The following is a 19,808-nucleotide window of genomic DNA, read 5'->3' as shown; positions in this document are numbered from 1 at the left end:
TAACGGAGAAGAAGCCATGACTGTTCATTCGTTTATTGAGCCCCTACCTACTATGTTCTGGGCACAGGAGATAGAGAAGGGGGTGAGACTCCATGCTGCCATGCAGTCGAGTAAGAGCTCTGAGTGCAGAGGGAGACAAGTGGCTCCAGCCTGAGACCACGACAACAGTGCACGTTCTGCGCGACCGCTGCTTGAGACCGAGAGTCTGGGAAGGAACCCCACTGAGCTCACAGCGAGCCTGGTGGGATGTGCCGGCGTTGCACACAGGACACACACACACACGCGCGAGCTGGCCTGGCCCGCTGGTCAGCTGTGACGTCCAGGTGTGGCGAAGGGGCTTCATCCTCCGGGCAGCATGCGATGGGGGCTCTCACTCCAACCTGCGCTCCTCACCCTCTCTGCCTGGGAAGAGTTTCGTACGTGGTCGGTGGTGGTTTGGGGGGTCTTGCCTGGCCCCTCCGACCTTGGAGGCCTTCCCAAGTCCCTCCACTTAAGGCCCTCCATTCCCCTGACTCCCGTTTCTCGGGCTGCAGATATCTAGGGCGATCAAATTACCGGCCCATCTGCCCTGTCTTCCCTTAGGCGGTGGTTTGTGCCTCCAGAGTATGGGCGGAGCCAACCCTCGGTTATCCTATCTGAAGGAGGGGGAGTGGGAATCCAGCATTTAAAATCCCAAAGGCCCGCCGGAGGACAAAGAAAGTGCCTTGGACAAGGAGACAGGAGACACAGCTTGTAGTCCTGGCTCTGTTGTCTGCTCAGTGTGTGACTCTGGGCAAGTTGCTTTCCATCCCTGCAAAATGACTTAACACTCCTGCCCACACTCTGCGTGAGGGACCTTCCTTTCTGTGTTGGTATCGGGGTGACTTCCATGGTCCTTAAATAGAATGACTCAAACAAACACTTAGGAAAAAAGTCTTAGGGGAAAATAGAGGACCCCTGTCTTTGTTCCCAAGAGCCTAGGGTGGAAGGAGTAGGTGTTCTGCTGGGAAAGGAGAGAGGGGCCTGGAGTCTGCAGCTCCTGGGGAAGAGGCTGGGCCTTAGCAAAGGCGCACTGGAGCTCAGGGTCTCTGATTGGTTAGGACGCCCTCTGCCCTTCGTCCTGTGTGGGCTGGCTTGAGCTTTTTTAAACCCTCACTCAAGGACATGCTTACTGATCTTAGTGAGGTGGGGAGGAGGGAGAGAGGGATGGAGTGAAACACTGATGTGAGAAGAAAACATTGAGTGGTTGCCTCTCGTACGTACCCAGACCAAGAACGCTACCCGCAACCTAAGCATGTGCCCTGACCAGGGATGGAACCCACGACATGTCCGGTTATGGGACCACACTCCAGCCAGCTGAGCCACGCTGGCCAGGGCTGCCTTGAGCGTTTGGTCACTGTCCCAGGCTGACTCCCTTACCTACTTGCATGCCTGCTCCTTTTATTGTGCATACCCTTGACCTATCTGGGGCATGGTTTTAGTTGATAGCTGCTTAGGGTGCTTCCCTTCTGAGGGTGATTTGCACTTAGGTCTGATTGCTGAAGACAGAAAATATGTTAAGACTAAAGGCATGACTTTCTAATGAGCAATGACTAGTGAGGGAGAAGGAGGGTGCTCCAGGGTCTGGGAAACCGCATCATTCTCTGTGGCTCCAGCTGGCCCTGAGAGCTGGGGGGCAGAGGGCACCCGGGTGTGCTGGCAGAGAGGGCGCAGCGTCAGGGCTACAGCTGCAAAGGGACTCCTCCCTGTACCTCGGCTGCTCTCTCCTGCAGGGCCTCGGCCTAGCTTGTGGGGAGCCTGCTCTGTCTGTCCAGCTGTCGAGCCCCCACCATTGAGACTGAGAGCAAAGTATCTGTCACCTTCTCAGGACGCCCTCGCAGTCAGTCCACCAGAGACTCTCGCCTACCTTCCGTGGATGGTCCTCTCCTGCCTGGGAGGTCCTGGCCCATCTGTCCTCGCTGATGCCCTGCTGGTGGAGAGAGGAGAGAGGAGGAGGAGAAAGCGCAGCAGGGGAAGGCTGGCTTCGTGGGGAGCCACGAAGGGCAGGGATGGGGCCGGGGCTGGGGCCTCCTAGATGGAGTCATTTCTCAATCACTGTGAGCTGAGGAAAAAGGATGGATTGGTTCACTCTCTCCCTGACTCATTCATTGATTCCTTCTCCTTTCTCCTCCATTCTCCCTCTCTTCTGCCCTTCTTTCCCCAGATACCCGTTGGGCACCTCTTACAGAAACTACTGCGTGTTGTGGATACAGAGGAGAGGGCAGACCTGCTACTTGACTGTGGGAGGGTCTCCATTCTAGAGCCCCCAGCCTGGTGACCCGGCGGGACAGTGTGCTGTGGCAAGGACAGCATTATGCCCATGGAGACCAGCCCCCTCTGGGCAGGGCGGGGGGTGGTCAGGGAAGGAGAGATGGGGCTGGGAGCCACGTCAGAGAGGGCAGCCCTGGAGGGTGGGGCGAGTCCTCAGGGCACTGGTTTGAGAGCAGTGGTGGGGGGAGGGGAGGCAGAGGGCCGGTAAATCTTGGCTGGTTTTCTTTTTCCCTTTTCACCAAGGGATTTTTGGCAGGTTACTGGCCGCTCAGATGTGCACTTTTAAGATCTTTGAGGCTGCGAGTGGGAAATGGATTGATTTGTTTTTCCACTTGCAGGCTTTAGGTAAAAAATTAGCCAAGGTGATTTTGAATCTTTGGCAGAACTGGATTCATCCTGTTCCTTTCTTATCCCCGCACCTACTCCCTGGGCACGCACAGACCGCGAGCACGGGGCACGCACAGACCTGGGCACGCACAGAAGCCGAGCACGGGGCCCCACCCTTGGTAATGCCAGCCTGGCGCGTGTGCCCCTGGCCGGGGCTCCTCTCCACACCGCCCCGATTTATTCGAGGCTCGGACAACTGGGCCCTCCTGGGAAAGCATGCTGAGGGCAAGGTCTGGACAACACCTACCCATTTGTTCTTGCTGGCTGGATAAGAGGCACCCCTGGGGGAAAGAGAAAGAAGGACCACACCGCTTCCCCCGGGCTGGGTGCGGTGGGAGGAGCTCCTGGCTCTCCTGGGGCTCAATGCCTGCGACGGGGTCTTCGGTGGAGCTCCAGCCACTCCCCACTGTCCTCCTGTGGCTGAGCCACGCAGCTGCTCCTGCTGGGAGGCAGCGTGGGGGAGGGGAAGGCACTGGCCCCTGGCCCCCCGGCACCGGTTGGGCAGCCTTGAAAAGCACTTACCCTGTCAGAACCTCAGCTTTCTCGCTCATGGCGAGGAGGCTGTGGTTGTGGAGTGTAATCACATGTGAGCCTAGTAGGTGCTCAATAAGCAGGCCTCCCCCACGCCTGTGCCCTGCTTCCCTGGTGTGGGACTGGGAAGAGAACTCTGCAATGGCCTGGTCCCAAAGTCACGTTCTTGAGGAGGACACGACGGCCAAAAGTGTATGGTCACAAGTTGCCTTTCTCTATTTTTACATGTGTATTTTTAATTATAAAAGCGGTCTTTGCATACGTACCCACTCTAAAAAGAATCAAGTGATGTAGAGGCTTCTACAGTAAAAATGAAAGTCCCCCCCCTTCACTTTCTCTCTCTCACCCCTGATTCCTATCCTTGATGTAATTACTATGGACGGTCTGCTGGTTATCTCTCTAGAACTTTCCCTGTGCGAGTGTATATTTGTATGCCATTAAAAAACAAACAAACAATAACAACAGAAAAACCAGAGCCCTGGCTGGCGTAGCTCAGTGGATTGAGCACAGGCTGCGAACCAAAGTGTTGCAGGTTCGATTCCCAGTCAGGCAACATACCTGGGTTGCAGGCCATGGCCCCCAGCAACTGCACATTGATGTTTCTCTCTCTCTCTCTCTCTCTCTTCCTCCCTTCCCTCTCTAAAAATAAATGAATAAAATAAAATCTTAAAAACAAAAACAACAACAACAAGCGGGCCCCTGTCGTACACACCGTTATATGACTTGCTTTTTCCACCGAAGCAGAATCTTGGAGATCTTTCTGCGTTTCTCCACACATCTGCCTCATCCTTTTTGATGGGTGTGCCTGATATATTTGACTGTCCCCCTACTGGTGACTTTCATGTCATTTCTCAATTCTTGCCATTACAGACAAGCCGTCAGTGAACACTCTGGTGCAACTGTCTCAGGGCTCACGAACTTCCACGGGGGAGATCCCCCCCAGTGAGACTCGGTCAGAAGGATGCTCATGTCCTACTTTGGTGGCCATTGTCAACATGCCCACCAACAGAGAGGGCACGACAGTGCCAGGCCCTTCACACCCTCACCAGCACCACTTAAAATACATGCGATGTTGACAAGAAAGAGAAAACCGCTCTCTGTCCGGACTATTTTATCCTGGGCCCCCTCGGACATGACCCCTGCATTGAGGGTCCCCTCAGGGAACACAGGTTCATTTGAACAATTCTATTCAAAACAAGCAGAATTAGGAACCTGGCCTGTGGCTTTGCTCACACCTGGATGCTGGTCCGTAGCTCCACCGCCGCTCTCCAGATTCATCCACAGCATCAAAGGTGCGCAGACACCAGTAGGTGCAAAGCATTTGCCCTTCCCCTTAGGGTCACTCTACTCCCCGTGTGCCACAGACAGCCCAGGTTTACCCGGCACAATGAACACTCCCCAAAGTGTCCTGGTTTGGAAGATAATTTAGATGGACACTCTGCTCCACCCCATCCCTGGAGCGACCCCTACTGGCCTGGAGTAACGGACTCTGAGTCCTGGGCTTTATTTAAGCTAGGACCCCTGCTTGGTGCGACAACCCACTCAAAATCACGCCTGCGTGGGCACCCCACCCACCCACCTTCGTCACTCACCTCCCACCCGCTTCCCCATCAGCCCGAAGAACTGGCTCACTCTGCCCCTCTGCACCTCCTGAAGCTGGAGCTGGACGCTGGGGATCACATCTTCCTGTAAGGGCAGAGAGTCTGTTTGAGTTACAGCTGGAGGGAGGCCAGCACGCGGCGGCGGGGGCGGGGGGCAGCCCGAGCAATAAGTTTCGGTAACTGGCAGTTGCTCTGTGCTGGCGCCGGGCTCTTTTGCATACTTTACAAATACCACGCAGCAATAATAACTAATAGCCAGCGTTTCAGCTTCTACGTTCCTGGCTCTGCTCTAAGCACTTTAACGTATTAATTCCATTTAATCCTCACTAAAGCCCCGTGGACTAAGTGCTATTATTGCCACCACTTTATAAATGAAAGCACCGAGGCACAGAGAGATTCAATAACTCATCGTCCGAGGTCACCAACTAGGAAATGAGAGATGGCGCAAGTCATCCGCCTCAGGGGCACAAACACAGCGGTCATCCTTTCATTCACTCTTCACAACCCCCGTGTGAAGTAGGGACGAAGATTTATTCCCATTTTGTAGATGGGGAGACTGAGAGTTATGGAAGTTAACTGGTTTTCCAAGATCGCACAGGGAGTGGCAGAGCCAGGATTTAAACCCAGGAACTGGCCCCAGAGCCTGGGTTCTGCTGCGTCTCCAGAACAGACAAGGAGGGGGCAGCTGATGGACTCAGGGTGGGCACCTAGTAAGCAAGGTGAGACTGCTTCCCCTCCCGCCCTGCTCTGGTCTCCCCTCGTCCTCTGGCATTGCCCCATTGGCCCAGATTCGTCCTGCCCCAGAGCCTGGTCCTGCCGGGAGGAACACGGCACATGGCCCGGGGCGGAGGCCACTACTCTGGGCAAACACATTTTCATCCTTGAGCGAATGCGGCCAGAGTTCTGGGCCGAGGGCTGTGGATTGAAGTTCTCATGCCTCCATTAGCCTTGCCCAAAGTTCTTTCTCTCTCTGGCCCCCGCAAAGAGGAAGAGAGGCTCACTGTGTGAGCAAGGGTGACAGTGGGTGACACCCATCAGACCTGTTTCACGTCTCTGCGTACCCAGGACCTGGCGCAGCGCCTGGGAGACGCAGAAGCACAGCCCTGCGGGGCACAGAGCCCTGAACAGTCTGGGAGGAGCAAAGGGAGTGGGGTCTCCTCTTCCAGGAGGGCCGAAGACAGCCGAAGGAGAGAGTGATGGACACCCTGCTGGGGGCTGAGCGCTGGTGGGATCAGGGGCTCCCTCTGCCACCCCCAGGGGCAGTGCTGGAGCTCCAGGAACCAGCAGGGACACTGCTGGGGTGCAGAGGGAACCCCTTGAACCTCTCACAGCTAATCTCGTCCTGACTTTCAGGAGCAGAAGTGGATTTTTTTCTAAGACTTGGACTCATTCAGTCACTTCCATCTGTCTCCTCCCAAGGATGCCAGTGGCCAGGGCAGCTGTCTTGGGCTGAGTGGCCTAGCCCGGCCAGGAACTGGAAAAGTCTCTTTGGAGATTTGGACCCATTTCTGTAAAGCTCATGAAAACCACTTGGTAAAAGGCAGCCGTCAACTGCAAGCTAGGGAGGATGACTATTTATAAATTAAATAGGGCTCACCTTTCTTCCACCCACCGGGTTTCTGGGGGGCCCTTGGGAGACACCCTTCCCTTCACACAGGGAAGACTCTGCGCCCCTTTGAGCCCCCTCCTCATTCACCCTCTCCAGGGGTGACTGCAGGCAGGGGGCCTGCGAGCTAGGGAGGGGACCAGAGGGTCCATGACATCAGTGCCTCCTTTCCTCCCATCACCTCACTCGCATTCATGGTTCCTGTATTCCAAGCCTCGAGCCTGGGGAGGCAGAGGGGTGTTAAATGAGAGAAAAGGAGACTGAGCAGTATACCTGGCTGCAAGGTGAGGGGCTTGCAGGTAGAAAGCCCAGCAGTACCCGCGTGGCCGCATACAGTAGCTTTCCAGCACGGCTCGGCCACTCCGGGCCTGGATCAGGTCCCTGGATGTTGGGCACAGACTCCGTGAAGCTTGAAACATACCTGGGGGGCAGGGTCTTCCCCCTCATTTTACAGGTGAGGAAACTGATCCTCAGAGAGCAGCAGGGACCTTCCCAAGGTCACGCGGAGTCAGTGGAGAAGCTGAGGCTTGAACCCAGGCCCCCCATCCTATTACCTTCTCAACTGCAAACACTCCCCTGTTTAGACAAACCCGGAAGGAAGCCCACCACGAATGGCTGTTCATTCTGTGGCTGTTCTTGTGGCGCCTGCGTGCTCACCGTCCTGGGATTAGGAGGAGCCAGGCTTGGCCTTGTCCCTCTGTCCACCCTCCTGGAAGCTTGCCCTGGGCACTGGTCCTGCTGTCGCTGGTCTGTTGGTCTCTCTTCCCCACCTGAGTAGAAGCTCCCCAAGGTCAAGATCTTGGTCACCCCTACCAGACACAGGTTCTCGGTCTCTAACCTCTGGATTTCTCTCCCGAGACAGCACTCCAGTCAGTCTAGTAGAGGAGGCTGGCTGTCACACCAGCACTTGTCAGGAAGTGAGACTTTCTGCATGCAGGACAAAGCAGTGACCCCGCCCCAAGGTGCCCCTTCGAAATTCCCAAAAATGTCCTCTGATACCCAGATACGTAGAATAAGACCTCGAGCAAGGTGCACAATTGTGCTTTTAAGGTGCATAACCCTAGACAAACTACTTGACCTTTCTGTGCCTAAATTTCCTTATCTGTGAATGATTCCTTTCCCTGTGGGGTTGATGGGAGAATTCAATGTGTTAATGTTTATGAAGGATTTACGACATATATGTTAAATAAGTGTTAAATCAATATTTCTCTGTCTCTGTCTCTATCTCTCTCTGTCTCTCTGTCACGCATGCTCTCTCTCTCTCTGTCTCTCCATGCGTGTGTCACTCCCATAATCATGTGCCCCTTTGGAGCTCAGCCGGGCCCGGAACCACAGCCTTGAACCTACCTACAGAGGGGTGTCATCCAATCCGCCTTGCCGTGGTCTGCCTGCTCTCCTGGCAGCCATGGAGGGAGGGGATCCTTTGCCCCGTCAACCATGGGTCATCCCTGCCTTTCCCCAAATTTACCTCCAGTGTCACGGTTAGCCAAGACCTCGCTTCAGTGCCACTGAGTGCTGGTTCCTCATCACCTGCCACCGCACACGCAGACAGCCCCAGGAGGAGAAGCAGGGCGCGGCAGAGCAGCATGGTGGGTGCTGCTCCGTGCTGGGGCCTCCCGGAGTCCCTCTCAGCCCAAAGATGCCGCCTCCCTCAGGCCCGGTCTTCCCTCTGGCTCCTTCCCTGTAGGTGAGGGACGTTCCACCTGTTCCTGATCCTACCAGCAACCCCGCTTCTTCCTTCAGCTTATCTGACCTCAGAGGGACACTTCCTGGACGCCCCTCCCTCCCGGGCTGGAAAGGCCAATGATAGCAGGACGTTTAGAGGAGGGACCAGACCGCTTCCACCACTGCCCCCAGCACTTGATCCTGGGGCTTAGCTCTCTGATGCGCCAGCGGCCTCAGCGTTGGCTGCGTTCCCTCTGGTGGCAGGTGCACAATGGGGCAGTGTGTGGCACCTGGGGTGTCCAGCTTCCTGGCTGGAAGCCTGGGGCTGGGGGGGGGGGGCTTGTCATCTTGGAAATGGGGAGGGGAACTGTATGGCGCTTCCCTTCCTGGGGCTCTGGTCCCCTGTAAGGGGGGCCTCTCCGAATAGCTGGGCTTCCACCACTTGTCTCCCCTTCCTGTCGCTAAGCCCCGCTTCCTCAGTGTCCCCTCCATCATGAGTCCCCAAGTGTACATAGTGACACAGGGCTTACCCTGAGAGAGAAATAACATAGTGCTTAGCAAAGTGAGGCTCCTCACAGGCGGGAGTTGGGGTTTGCCAGGTAAATGGCTGCCTGTCAAGTGCCATGGGCCCCTGTGGTCAAAGTGATCTTCCTAAAGCCCTCGCTGACCCCTCTCCCTGCTTACAAACTTCCAGCGTCCCCCAGAGTCCCTCGCATGAAGTTCAAGCTCCCTAATACGGCACTCCAGGCCCTTCTTCACTTCATTCTAGCCCTAGCACCACCCCTAAATAGCTGTGTGACCTTGGGCACGTTACTTAGCCCCTCTAAGCCTTAGAATTCTCATCTGCAAAACGGGATTAATAATAGCACTTCTTTCCAAAGTTGTTTGAGGATGAAATGAGATCATGCATGTGAGGCACTGAGCACAGGGTGATGGTAAATATTTAATACCTGTTAACTATTATTACTGTTAGCATTACTGACACTGGATGAGAGGCTTTGGGCCACCGAAGAGGAGTAAGCTGCCACCTGTGTCCCCCAGGTTCTCACGGTCCAGGAGAGGAAACCTCCCGTACGCTGAGAAGCTGCGTTCAGTTAGTGCTGGCACAGAGATGGGGACAAGGGAAGGGCACGCCCCCTCCCAGTTCGCCCTGCGGCCGCTCCCTGCCCCAGGCAGGCTGAGATTTCTCAGGCTCTGTGGCCTTGCCTGCTGGCCTCTGTCTGGAACTCCCTTTCCACCTGGCGAATGCCCACCCAATCCCAAAAAGTCCAGCTTCACCGTCACCTCCTCAGTGGAGTTGTTCTGTGTCTGTTCCTAACTCCAGTGAGAATCATCTGGCCTCTTCCCTGGAGGCTTTCTCAAGTCTCTCACACCTGTATCTCCTGTAGCTCCGTGTAGCCTGCAGTGCGAGGTTGTGCGGGCCGGGTCCTGCACAGGGGTGGCCGCCAAAGCGGAGAGCAGAGGCGGAACCCAGTCCTCGTGCCGCTCGCCGGGCTGCACAGTCTGGTGCCACCCCTGCGAGAAGGTGCTTTGCTCTGTTTCTCCCAGAGGGGCCGACTAGGCTGGGGGCAGCCCTGCTAGTCTGCCATGGGGTGTTTGGTTGTGCCGTGAGCTGTCCGAGAGTGGGCTGTCACACATGTATACGCGGCACACAGTAGGTCCTTAAGAAACGTGCAGTCACGCTGAGTCCAGGCCAGGGAAGGCAGAGATGAATAAGGGCAAGTGTGGAGGTTTAAGGGAGGACGACCACACACACCGCCTTCTCCCCTTCCAGAAATCTCTTCGGTGGGTCCCAAACCGGATGGCTTCAGAGTCCCTGCATTTGCTAACGTGCAGATTCCCCAGCCTAGCCCTGTTCTAACACAGCCTCCCCTGGCCTGCGGGTCTGTCTCAGCGCTGCAGGTGGCAGGCACGCAGCCTCCCAGGGACCTTCCCAAAGGCAGGGCACTTAATGCCTCACATTCCCCTTTGGCTTTTCCACAGTTCTTCCTCACAGGGAACGGAGTTTTGCTTTCCACCCCCTTCATTTGACAGATGTGGAAACTAGAGCAGGTGGGCTTGCTCTAGGTCACACTGAGAACAGGCAGCATCCAGAACACCCGGCTGCTGCTTCCCACCTCCCGCTGGGGCCTCTGCCCGCCAGGGCAAGCACCACGGGGCTGCAGGCAGAGCAACAGCTTGAGCCTCTGGGAAGGGGTGAGGGCGTCACATTCTGTGTGTGTGAACAGGGTGACTTAGGACCTAAGGAGTCTCTCTGGGCCCGTTTCTCCTTTTGCCAATTGGAGCCACCCCTCACCGTCTGGTGCAAAAGATGTCAGAAAGATCTCCGCACAGGGGAGAGTATGCACCCAATCGCAACTTCATTTCTGTGATTATGAACCCTGGGCCTCGGACCCTGTCTCCTAGCCCCACCGGCGCAGGGACCATCCCGCGTAGGCACCGGATGTGGTGGGTGCACAGCGGGGAGGTGGCAGGGGCCTTAGGGGCAGAGGACAGGGGGGCGGGAAGAAGGCAGAGAAAATCCCAAAGATCCGGAAGGCCGGGAGGGACGCAAAGCCCAGGATGGAAACCGCGGCTATTTGCAGCGTTGCCCTCGGGCTGCGGTCGGACTGGCGCTCGCAGCTTTGGCGTTGGAGCCCGCCGCCCCTCCCGGTGCCCTCGGCCACCCGGGCACTGCCCTGGCCGGCACGCCCCGCCTCGCCCCGTCCTTGCGGCCCCGAAGGGGTGGCTTGGGGCGCTCGGCTGGCTGCTGGCGGCGCGGGTCGGGGTGGTACGACTCGGGGTGGGGGTGCTGGGCCAGGGGCGGGCGAGGTCCTTCGAGGCGAGGTGCGCTCCCGCAGGCGCTGGGCCGGGCGCGGGCACGGGGAGCGGTCTGACCGCGGGGTGGGTCGCGGCCGTGGCGGAGCGCCCTTGGGTCCCGGGTGGGCGCTCAGGATTGCTAAAGGCTGAGGTTTGGCTGCTGTTGCGCCGCCGAGAGAAGAAAGGGCGCAGGAGGGGGAGATCTTTTTTAAACGTTGTGGGAGAGCAGAGAAGAGGGAAACACACGGAGCCGAGGGCGGGATGCGGGCAGGAAGCTGACGTTTCCTGAGCGCCCGCTTTACCCAAAGTGGGTGGGATGACTGGTCCCTTTTCCCCGGCCGGAGTGAGGAGGCTGCGTGCCCGGGATGAGGCCACCCCACTGTGAAGTGGCCGAGTCGGGATTCGAGCCAAATCTGCCTCCCACTCGGATGCTCTTTCCCCTTGACTGAGAAAGGCAAACAGGAGCGAGAGGAGCCTGGCGGGGGCAGGACGAAGAAAGTAGGGGAGGTGGAAAGAGATGCAGGAGGGAGGGGGCGCCAGTGGGAGGTCCCAGCTGCTGGGTAGGAACTTTTGAGGGGAGGGAGCCGAGGTCTGGCCGATAACCTGGATTCTACCATCCCAGGTGACGCTGCTGGGGCCCTGCCTTAGTCCTTCCGCGCCCTTTCAGCGCCCCCTTGTGGAAACGTCCTGAAGCCTGATCTCTCCTAGAACTCGGAGTTGGCGGATCCGGGTGGGGCAAGGGCTGTGGGGTGGGCTCGCCGGCCTCTCCTTCCGATAGAGGGGCGGGAGGCGCTGCGCCTTTAGGACGGGGTGAGGCTAGCCTCCTGGGGGGGAGGGGGGTGGATAAACGTGGCCCGGGGAGGGTCACTGGCGCGGCAGTCTCTGCACCCCGTGCTTGGACCTTTCCAGCTGCAACGGGTTAAGACCGCTGAAAAGGGCCACTGCTCCTCGGATCTTTCAGGTTATCTTCATGCATTTCTTAAGTGATTCTGGATTTACTGAGCACTTACAACGTGGGCATTGCCCCAGAACCGAGATGAAGGAAACTGACAAGCATTATAACAGTTTTAACAGCGGGGAGCAAAGTGCCGTGGCAGGAACATTGGGAGAGAAACACAGAGTCCTGCATTTCCCCACACTTGGAGGCGGGTGCACTTGAGACACTTGTCCTAAACAGGACACTATGAGTTTGGACAAGCGGGGCTTCGCACCCAGAGTGTGGACGGGGTGCGCAGAGCTCTCGCTCCCTGTGCCCGGAGGTGGTGTGGGCAGGTGTCTCTGCCCACAGTCGTGAGAGATGATCGGGTCGTGCTTTGGCATTTCTAGCCCCTCAGTCATGCCCGGAGTATTTTTGGCAGGATCTGAAGGTATTGCCCAGATCCAGAAAGAAATTCTCTGTGTCCTGAGAATGGTTGAAATGAGTCCCTCCCCTGGCCTTTGTCATCAGGCACCTCCCCCGCCACCCAAGGACATTCTGGCTGGACCCAGGGTCCTGGAAGCTACTCATCCTGTCTCCCTTCTCCATCGCCTTTCTCCACCAGACCCACGTGTGTCCTTTTCACAACTAAGCTCTACCAGGAAAGACAGCGTGCACTGCTGAGGGTATTCTTCTGCAAGAAGGATTTAAGTTAACAGCAGTGAAGTATAGACACATAGTGGCTAGGGGTAAGACTCTGGGTTCGAATTCTGGCCCCACCACTCCCCCACCCTCTGTGTGACCTCAGACGTTCTGAACTTCATTCACCGCACGCAGAAGATACGGGTAATAAGGTACTCACTTCAAAAGGCTGTTGAGGCGTTTAAATGAGATAATGCATAAAAGAACTTCGGGCAGCCCCCGGCACACTGTAGGCATTTAACAGATGGTAGCCATTATTATTGCTGTTTACAATACAATGAAACAATAACACTCATCCATATTTTACAGGAAAGCCCAGATGAAAGAAAGCCATTTTAGGCATTCGCTGATATTTCGCCATCAGGTTGAGAGTTTCCTCTAAACAGCAGCTGGTCTCCCCCGTTAGACTGGGAGCTCCCTGCAGCCGAGCCTCTTGGACAAGGCTCAGTGCACCAGACCTCAAAGGTGGGGTCCAGAATCCTCAGGCCTGAGGGCCAAGGAAGGCATGTGAAGGCCCCCTTGCTGGGGAATGTGGGTTCTGGTCCTGCCCCTGCCTGAAACGTGGAGGTGAGGAAGTTCCTCTCCTGAGTGCTTTGCTTCTCCCGGCGTCTGTGTGCAATAAAGACACCCAGAATCTGACCCATCCATTAGTGCACGAGAAGCTCGTGGTGAAAGTCGGCCTTTTCTTCCTGGGTCTTGGTTAGCGAGCGTGGGAGGAAAGTGAACGGCTAATTGAAGTAGAGTTATAATGCACTGTCCTCCCTCTACCTAGTGGAGCTTCCAGACCCCACTGTCTGCAGAGCAGCGTGTTTCTCGTGTCGGGAGGACTCCGGAGAACTCCCATGGGTTCGGTCGCTTGGCTGGCTGGGCTGGGCATGAGGCTCAGGGCTAGCTCCTGTCCCGCCTCCCCTGACCACTGTCTGGAACACCTGAGCCGACGGAGCTCTCAGTGGAAGGCTGAGTTCAGTGAGACCCTGTGCAGGCCGCCTGGGGACTGGGGAGGGGAGAGACGAGGGCTTGAATGCCGGGCTGGGGAGTGTGGGTTTTACCCAGCAGGCACTGGGAGTCATTGGAGGTTTTAGAGCAAGGGAGTTATGTGCCCTTCGTGAGTTTCCAAACCCTCTTCCCCTCAACAAGGTGAGTGTGAGGAGGGGGCTGGAAGTGAGGAGTAGCTGGAGATTGGGAAACCTTTTAGAGGTGATGATGATAGTCTAGAGGTGACACGGGGAGCCTGGGGCAGGGAGTAGAGGGCTGTCTTCGTGTCACTGCCGAGGGTGTCAGCAGGTCTGAGATCCGGAGGTGTGGAGACAGAGGGGTGCACTGGGGTGATGAAGAGGAAGGAGGGGGAGAGCTGATGAGGGGTCATGTTGGAGAATGTGACAGTGTGAAAGGCCTGACTGTCCAAGGGCTGGACCAGGAGGTGCTTGGAGCTCAGGGGACTGGGTCATGGAGCTTTAAGGAGGTCAGCGTGCTGGATGGTGAAGCCAGGGGCGACCAAGATAACCCAGGGACATGGAGAACGGGAGGGCTGAAGCCGCACACCTGAGCAGCCTCAGTATTTAGGAGGCAGGTGATGGACAAGGGGGTGGGGCGAGAGAGACTGAAAAGGAGAAATGAGAAGAATGGGTACCTCCAGAGGGAGGAGAGGTGCAGACATTGGGGCAGGGGACGCTTATAAAGACACACACTTGGGAACAGACACAGGCTGCAGCGCCTGGAAACAGCGCTGGCAGAACGCACACGGGCGGCCGGCAGCGGTGACTTCTGAGATGGGCAGCAGGGAAAGGGAGCATGCCAGCATCTACTCCATACCCTGTACTATTTGAGCCTTTTACAGAGAAAATCTGTGCATGTGCTACTTTCACAATTTTAATCAAGATAAGACATAATCCAAACGTTCGTTGACGAGAGAACAGGCAGCTGGGTTGTGACGGGGGAATACTACACAGCAGTGAAAACGAACGAACCAGAGCACATGTCATCAGCGTGGTTAACACTCAAAATACTGAGCAAAACAAGCGAGGTGCAATGAGGCGACTTCACCCACCTAGACTTTAAAAGCATAAAAAACATCGATATTATAGCTGGGTACATACACACGTAGTGAACGGCTAAATCCTCATGGGAAGGATTAATTCATAAATTCAGGACAGAGCTTATCTATGGGGGCGTGGGGAGGAGACACAGGTCACTTCAATTTCCTCTGCAATAACGTGTTTCTCGGCTGCATAGTGAATATTCAGTTTTGCTGTACTGTTATCTATACCTTTGTGTGTGCCTGATAGAATCACTACATTTTGGGGGTAAAAAAAAGACTAGAAAAGAAATATGAAAAGCCTTGAGAGAGAGGGGTTTTAAGAAAGACAGCAGGGCCCTGGCTGGGTGGTGCAGTGGGTTGGAGCGTGCCCCCCCCCCCCCCATGCCAACAGGGTGTGGGTTCCTGGTCAGGGCACGTAAGAGATTTTGGGTTTGGTCCCTGGTCGGGGCCTGTACGGGAGGCAACTGGTGGACATTTTCCTCTCACATCGATGTTTCTTTCTCTCTCTCTCATTCTCTGTCTTCCTCTCTCTCTAAATTTAATAAACATCCCCAGGCGAGGATAAAACATAAAGAGGGGGGGAGAGAGAGAGATGGGTCAGCAGCAGGAAATGAGGCAGCCAGCCCCGCAGGGTATGGGGGGCTGCGGGCGGAAGCCAGGCTGCCCTGGGGTGGGGTGGTGCCCACCAGAGTTTTGGGCCCATGGCAGAGGGTCTGCTTATAGTTTTCCTGTTCAGAGTCCCCACATGAGGGCCCTGAACCCCACTGTCCACCAATGGTCCCCCTAGGGGTTTCCCACTGTGGTCTGAGCTCCCCTGGCCTCTGGGACCCATGAGGGAGCACCCAAAGGTCTCCCCAAGGGGTACATGGAGGCCTCACGCTGAGACAGACTCGCCTGAGGACCCAAAGGGCATCAGAGCTGCGGACCAGCCCCTGAGGCAACGGACGGCCACGCTGACCCAGACAGGAGTCAGTGGGGCTCTGGCACCCAGGGGGCAGGTGGGCGGAGACTGTGTTGAGGCTTGAAGGTCTGAGGAGGCAAAAGCCAAGCCCCGGTGGCCAGGCAGGGAGAGTGGGCGATGCCCAGGCTTGGCAGGCAGAGATCGGGCTGAAAGATGCAGTGCCAAGCTGGGGAGAGGGGCTGCCAGGGCTGGAGATCAGAGGAGCGGGTGGGGGAGGGCTGGGCACTGTCAGGGCTTGAAACAGGAGGCTGCCCGGGGCAGGGAGGCAGTGGGGTGAGGTGTGGGGGCTCGGTGAAGCCGGGGGGTGGCCGGGAGGAAGTGGGCAGTGCCAAAGGAGCAATGGGAGAGAGTCGGTGCCAGCTTGGGGCTGGCGGGGCGGTGGGGGTGGGCAGTGGGCACAGGGGGGAGGGAGCTCTCACCCTTGCTCTTCCCCAGGTCTCCTTCTGTTTCGCAGCAGTAACAGAGGCTTCTGTTGGTAGGTTGCGAAACCCGAGGTGCAGGTTCACAGGGCCCTCTGCGGTCATCTGTCACAAGCCCTTCTTTGTACAGGTGGGGGCGGTGAGGCCCCCAGTGGGGGGCTGGCCTTTCCAAAGCTACCAGTGAGTCTGGTGACAGGATCTGGGCCCGACCTGCCGTGTGTGCGGGCCTGTGCCACACCTGGGCTGTAAAGCTGAGGGCTGGGAGGCAAGGGAGGTTGGGAGAGGCAAGAGCGAAGCGCTCTAGTCTTGGCCACGGGGGCCGGGGGTCCTATGGGGAAACAAGGCCAAGCGCGTCCAAACCTGGGCCGAGGTGGAAGGCCACGTGCACCACTGGGAAGATGACATTCTTGGGCAGCAGTGGAGTGGACTGCCCATGAGTTGGGGCCTTGCGGGGAGGGGTCCCATGGGAGATATCAGCTTTGGCGAGGCTCAAATATAAGTGGGGGGAGCATTTAGATCTATGAAGAATTTATTTTTAAGCCCTGGCTGGTGTAGCTCAGTGGATTGTGTGTGGGCTGTGAACCAGGCATCGCAGGTTCGATTCCCAGTCAGGGTACATGCCTGGGTTGCAGGCCATGACCCCTAGCAACCGCACATTGATGTTTCTCTCTCTCTCTCTTTCTCCCTCCCTTCCCTCTCTAAAAATAAATAAATAAAATCTTAAAAAAATTTATTTTCAAACCAAACAGCCCACAGTACTCGAAGAAACTTTGAAAGACAAAAACATGTCGTGAAGATGGGATGATTGCTGTGTGTCAAAGGAGCTGACCTTGTTACTCAGCTGTCCTAGGGCTCAGGGTGTGGGTCCTCGGATCAGCAGATACTCCCAAGACCTGTAGGTGTGCTGCAGGTCAGGGCCGGGGGTTCTCTCTGCTTCATCAGCCGCAGCCCAGGAATGCGCACTGCAGCCCAGGGACAGGGGTCGGTTGGGAAGGGCCCTGGGGAGCGCTGCTCCCTGCTCGGTGGAGCGGACTGAGGTCCCGGGAGAAGCAGCATAATCTCCAAAGCAACCATTTTGTCTTGTTTATTTACTTCCAAGATGTATTTGGGGACTTGCGTGTGCCTGGAGAAGTGTCTGGCATTCCGGGAGGGCGTTGACCTGAACCAGGGTGCCCCGGAGGGCCGGGAATGAGCCTGGATGGGTGGTCGGGGGAGTGGGCCTGGCTGGGCAGAGACAGAGGGACAGGCATCTGCCCCGCTGTCCTCTGGTCAGGGGAGGGGCCCATGGTGGCCCGCACCTGAGGAGCCTCCCACTCCCTGTTTGCCTGGCAGTGCCCGGCTGCCCGGGAAGGGTGGGGTGTCCGGCAGCTCCCAGGGGCTGCAGGATGGGAGCCGTTTAGCCTCCACAGTCATCTGACCCCCATGACTCAGGCCTGGCCCTGCCCACCGAGGGCGATGGGCCAGTCTGAGCTCATCACCACTGCCTGGAGCAGAAGCGGTAAACAAGTTCACCCTCGGCCTCCTGCCCCTGAGAGGAAGCAGGGAGGAAGGTGAGGTGGGGGCCCCAGACACTCCTCCTTTCTGGCCCAAGCAGTGGCCGGTCATGGCTGCCCACCGCGGGGCTGGCAGGCGGTGTGCTGCTGCTGCTGCTGCGGATGACGTGTGCAGAGCGTGATTGCCTTCCCATGCATCCTCAGGGGAGCTGTGGGGACAAGGTGGCTGGGGTTCACGGGGACCACGTCACCCCACCCCTGGAGTCTGGGGGCTGACAGTGGAAGGCTGGGACTGAGGGCTGGGGCGTCCTGTGGAGTAGTAACACCTGCTTTGACCTGCTGGGTCTTGGCCTCTGGCCTTCAGGCCTCACAGCCCAGAGCCCTGTGTGTGCTAAGGGGTCCCTGTGGCCTCCAGGGGCCTCTGTGCAGCCGCATGCCAGTGTTTGGGGGCTAGGGAGCCAGCCTGCCTGCAGGGTCCACAGAAACATGTGAGAGGGCCCAGTTTTCAGCATCTGTCCTCTGGATAGGGGTTCCCTGGTGCCTTCGCCTCTCCTTCCACCTGACTATCTCCTCCTCTGCTCTCTCCCTCCTGTCTTTCTGTGTCTCCCTCCTTCCCTTTTACACCCCTTTCCCCGCCTTTCCTCCCTCTTAACATAGAGGCCGGCATTGCTCTTTGTAACCACCAGATGGCACCAGTGCATCACATGTCCTTTACAAGCTGGGGTTACCGGCCAACCCCCCCCCTCCCCCCAAGCCCAGGATGATTAACCACCCTTAACCCTTCCCAACACCCACACCCTGCCCGACACTTTCCTGGGACTTTAAACATGGAGGAAAACAAGCAGCAAAACACCGCCAGGGCCGGGGTGGGGGCCAGGCGCTCCCAGCTCTTTGCGGATGCCCCAGTACCTCCCCAGGGCAACACCTCAGAAAGGGTGTTCATACACATGACAGTGTTTACTCCTCGACGCCTCGAGGTCCTGGTTGGCATCCCCGCTTTACACAGGACGAGCCCGAAACCCAGAGAAATGGAGTCACTTGCCCGCGGTGGGACCAGGCTCTCTGTTCCCCTTTGGCCTCTCTGTGTACCTTCCTGCCGTCTCTTCTAACGGGGCTGAGCTGTAGAAGAGGCGGCCCCTCTCAGCCCTTTGGGGTCCCCCAGGCTGATGGACCAACACAATCCTGCCCCAGGAACCGACTGAATGGGGGAGACAGAGGTGCAGCCTGTGGGAGCCCCTGCTGGTGTGGAGCCAGAGCTAGGCGAAGGTCATCAAGGCAGACTTCCTGGAGGGGGCAGGGGCCAGGACTAAGGGAAGGTAGGCTGAGGGAGGGCAATGCCCCTTGCTGGGTGCTCTCAGGCCAGGAGCTGCTCAGCGGCCCTCCTGTATGGGGAGCAGAGGGGGTGGGCTGTGGCTGCCCCAGAAGCAGTGGAAGGGACCAACTTGGACTAAGCTCCCTCACTGACCCATCCCCCCACCCCCTCACTCCCTGTCCCACTGGGAGGCCTGCTGTGGGCTGGGGACAGGAGGCCCAGGGTGGGGTCCCTTCTCCAGGGCCTGAGCAGGATCCTGAGCCGGCTGTGGCAGTGCCCAGGAGCCAGAGAGGAGCCGCCGCCCCCCACCCCCTTGGGCCCCTCTGTAATTAGGGCTATTTTTAGGCCCCTCTTCCTTCCTATTTCAGGCCTCTGGACTGGGCCGGAGAGTGGGCTGTCCTGGGGCCGAGGGCTGGAGCCGCTAAACTGGGCCGCAGCGTGGGAGCTGCAGCCACAGTGCAGACCACAGCCTGGGGCGGAGTCCGGGCGGGGGAGGGGAGCGAGGACGTGGCCAGGCCTTGGGTAGGGCCGTGGGGGCGTGCCTGGGCTCCTCTGACCCCTCCCTGGGTCCCTCGCTGGTCTGCCTCACGCTGGCCCATCCCTCTGGCCCCTGCCCCCAGCCCTGCTGATGGGAGGTGGCCGGCTAGCCCTGGGCCCACACCTCTGAGTGTCCAAGATTGTGCGACTCCAGCACCTCCAGGACAGTGCAACCCCCCCACCCCCAGAAGGGTGTCCCGAATGTTCATAATAATGACCAGCATTTATTGGCGCTTACTGTGTACCAGGTACGGTCCCAGCATTTTACCTGTGCTCATTCATTTACTGTATACAATAGCACTATGAGGTCAGTGCTGTTTTGTCCCTATTTTAAAGATGGAAAAACTGAGGCTCTGAAGTAGCCCATTTTACATGCGCCAGGCTTGTTCTCGTGCGGCCTGCTTTCAGGGTGCATCTTTGATGGGGGTTGGGGAGAGGGGTGCTGGGAGACGTGGCTTTTTTCCTCCATCGACTCCACTCCTCGGGTCCCGGTGCTCAGGCGGGCCTGGCTCCCAGGCAGCTGCGGCCTGTGATCGGCCCCTGATCTGCCCA

General features: G+C 57.6%; 1 protein-coding gene across 19 annotated transcripts; it reads right to left on the bottom strand.

Annotated features, from left to right (window-relative positions):
• Positions 1 to 17: 17 nt before the first annotated feature.
• Positions 18 to 8,218, bottom strand: TAC4 (tachykinin precursor 4). Of its 19 annotated transcripts, none has more exons than XM_036033774.1 (5): positions 7,883 to 8,214; positions 4,800 to 4,893; positions 2,924 to 2,957; positions 1,886 to 1,948; positions 18 to 398 (listed from the first exon to the last, which is right to left on the bottom strand). In XM_036033774.1, exons 1-5 carry the CDS (start codon positions 8,000 to 8,002, stop codon positions 371 to 373), a joined length of 339 nt encoding a protein of 112 aa, XP_035889667.1. In that variant the 5' UTR covers positions 8,003 to 8,214; the 3' UTR covers positions 18 to 370. The 19 variants fall into 19 exon arrangements, with proteins under 19 accessions (XP_035889667.1, XP_035889669.1, XP_035889676.1 ...); XM_036033776.1 differs by having other exon boundaries at positions 2,927 to 2,957; XM_036033783.1 differs by having other exon boundaries at positions 18 to 402; positions 1,882 to 1,948; positions 7,883 to 8,213.
• Positions 8,219 to 19,808: the final 11,590 nt, after the last annotated feature.

Source organism: Phyllostomus discolor, chromosome 8 (genome assembly GCF_004126475.2).
Source record: "Phyllostomus discolor isolate MPI-MPIP mPhyDis1 chromosome 8, mPhyDis1.pri.v3, whole genome shotgun sequence".
Lineage (NCBI taxonomy): Eukaryota > Metazoa > Chordata > Mammalia > Chiroptera > Phyllostomidae > Phyllostomus > Phyllostomus discolor.
This window is presented reverse-complemented; position numbering and strand designations above follow the sequence as displayed.

Coding starts and splice junctions, on each gene's coding strand:
- TAC4 (XM_036033774.1), bottom strand. CDS start 8,002: ATGCTGCTCTGCCGCGCCCTGCTTCTCCTCCTGGGGCTGTCTGCGTGT. Junction 2,958..4,799: donor GATGGGGAAGCGGGTGGGAG/GTGAGTGACGAA, acceptor TCTTTCCCCCAG/GGGTGCCTCTTATCCAGCCA. Junction 399..1,885: donor GAGAGGACCATCCACGGAAG/GTAGGCGAGAGT, acceptor CTTCCCAGGCAG/AGAGGGTGAGGAGCGCAGGT.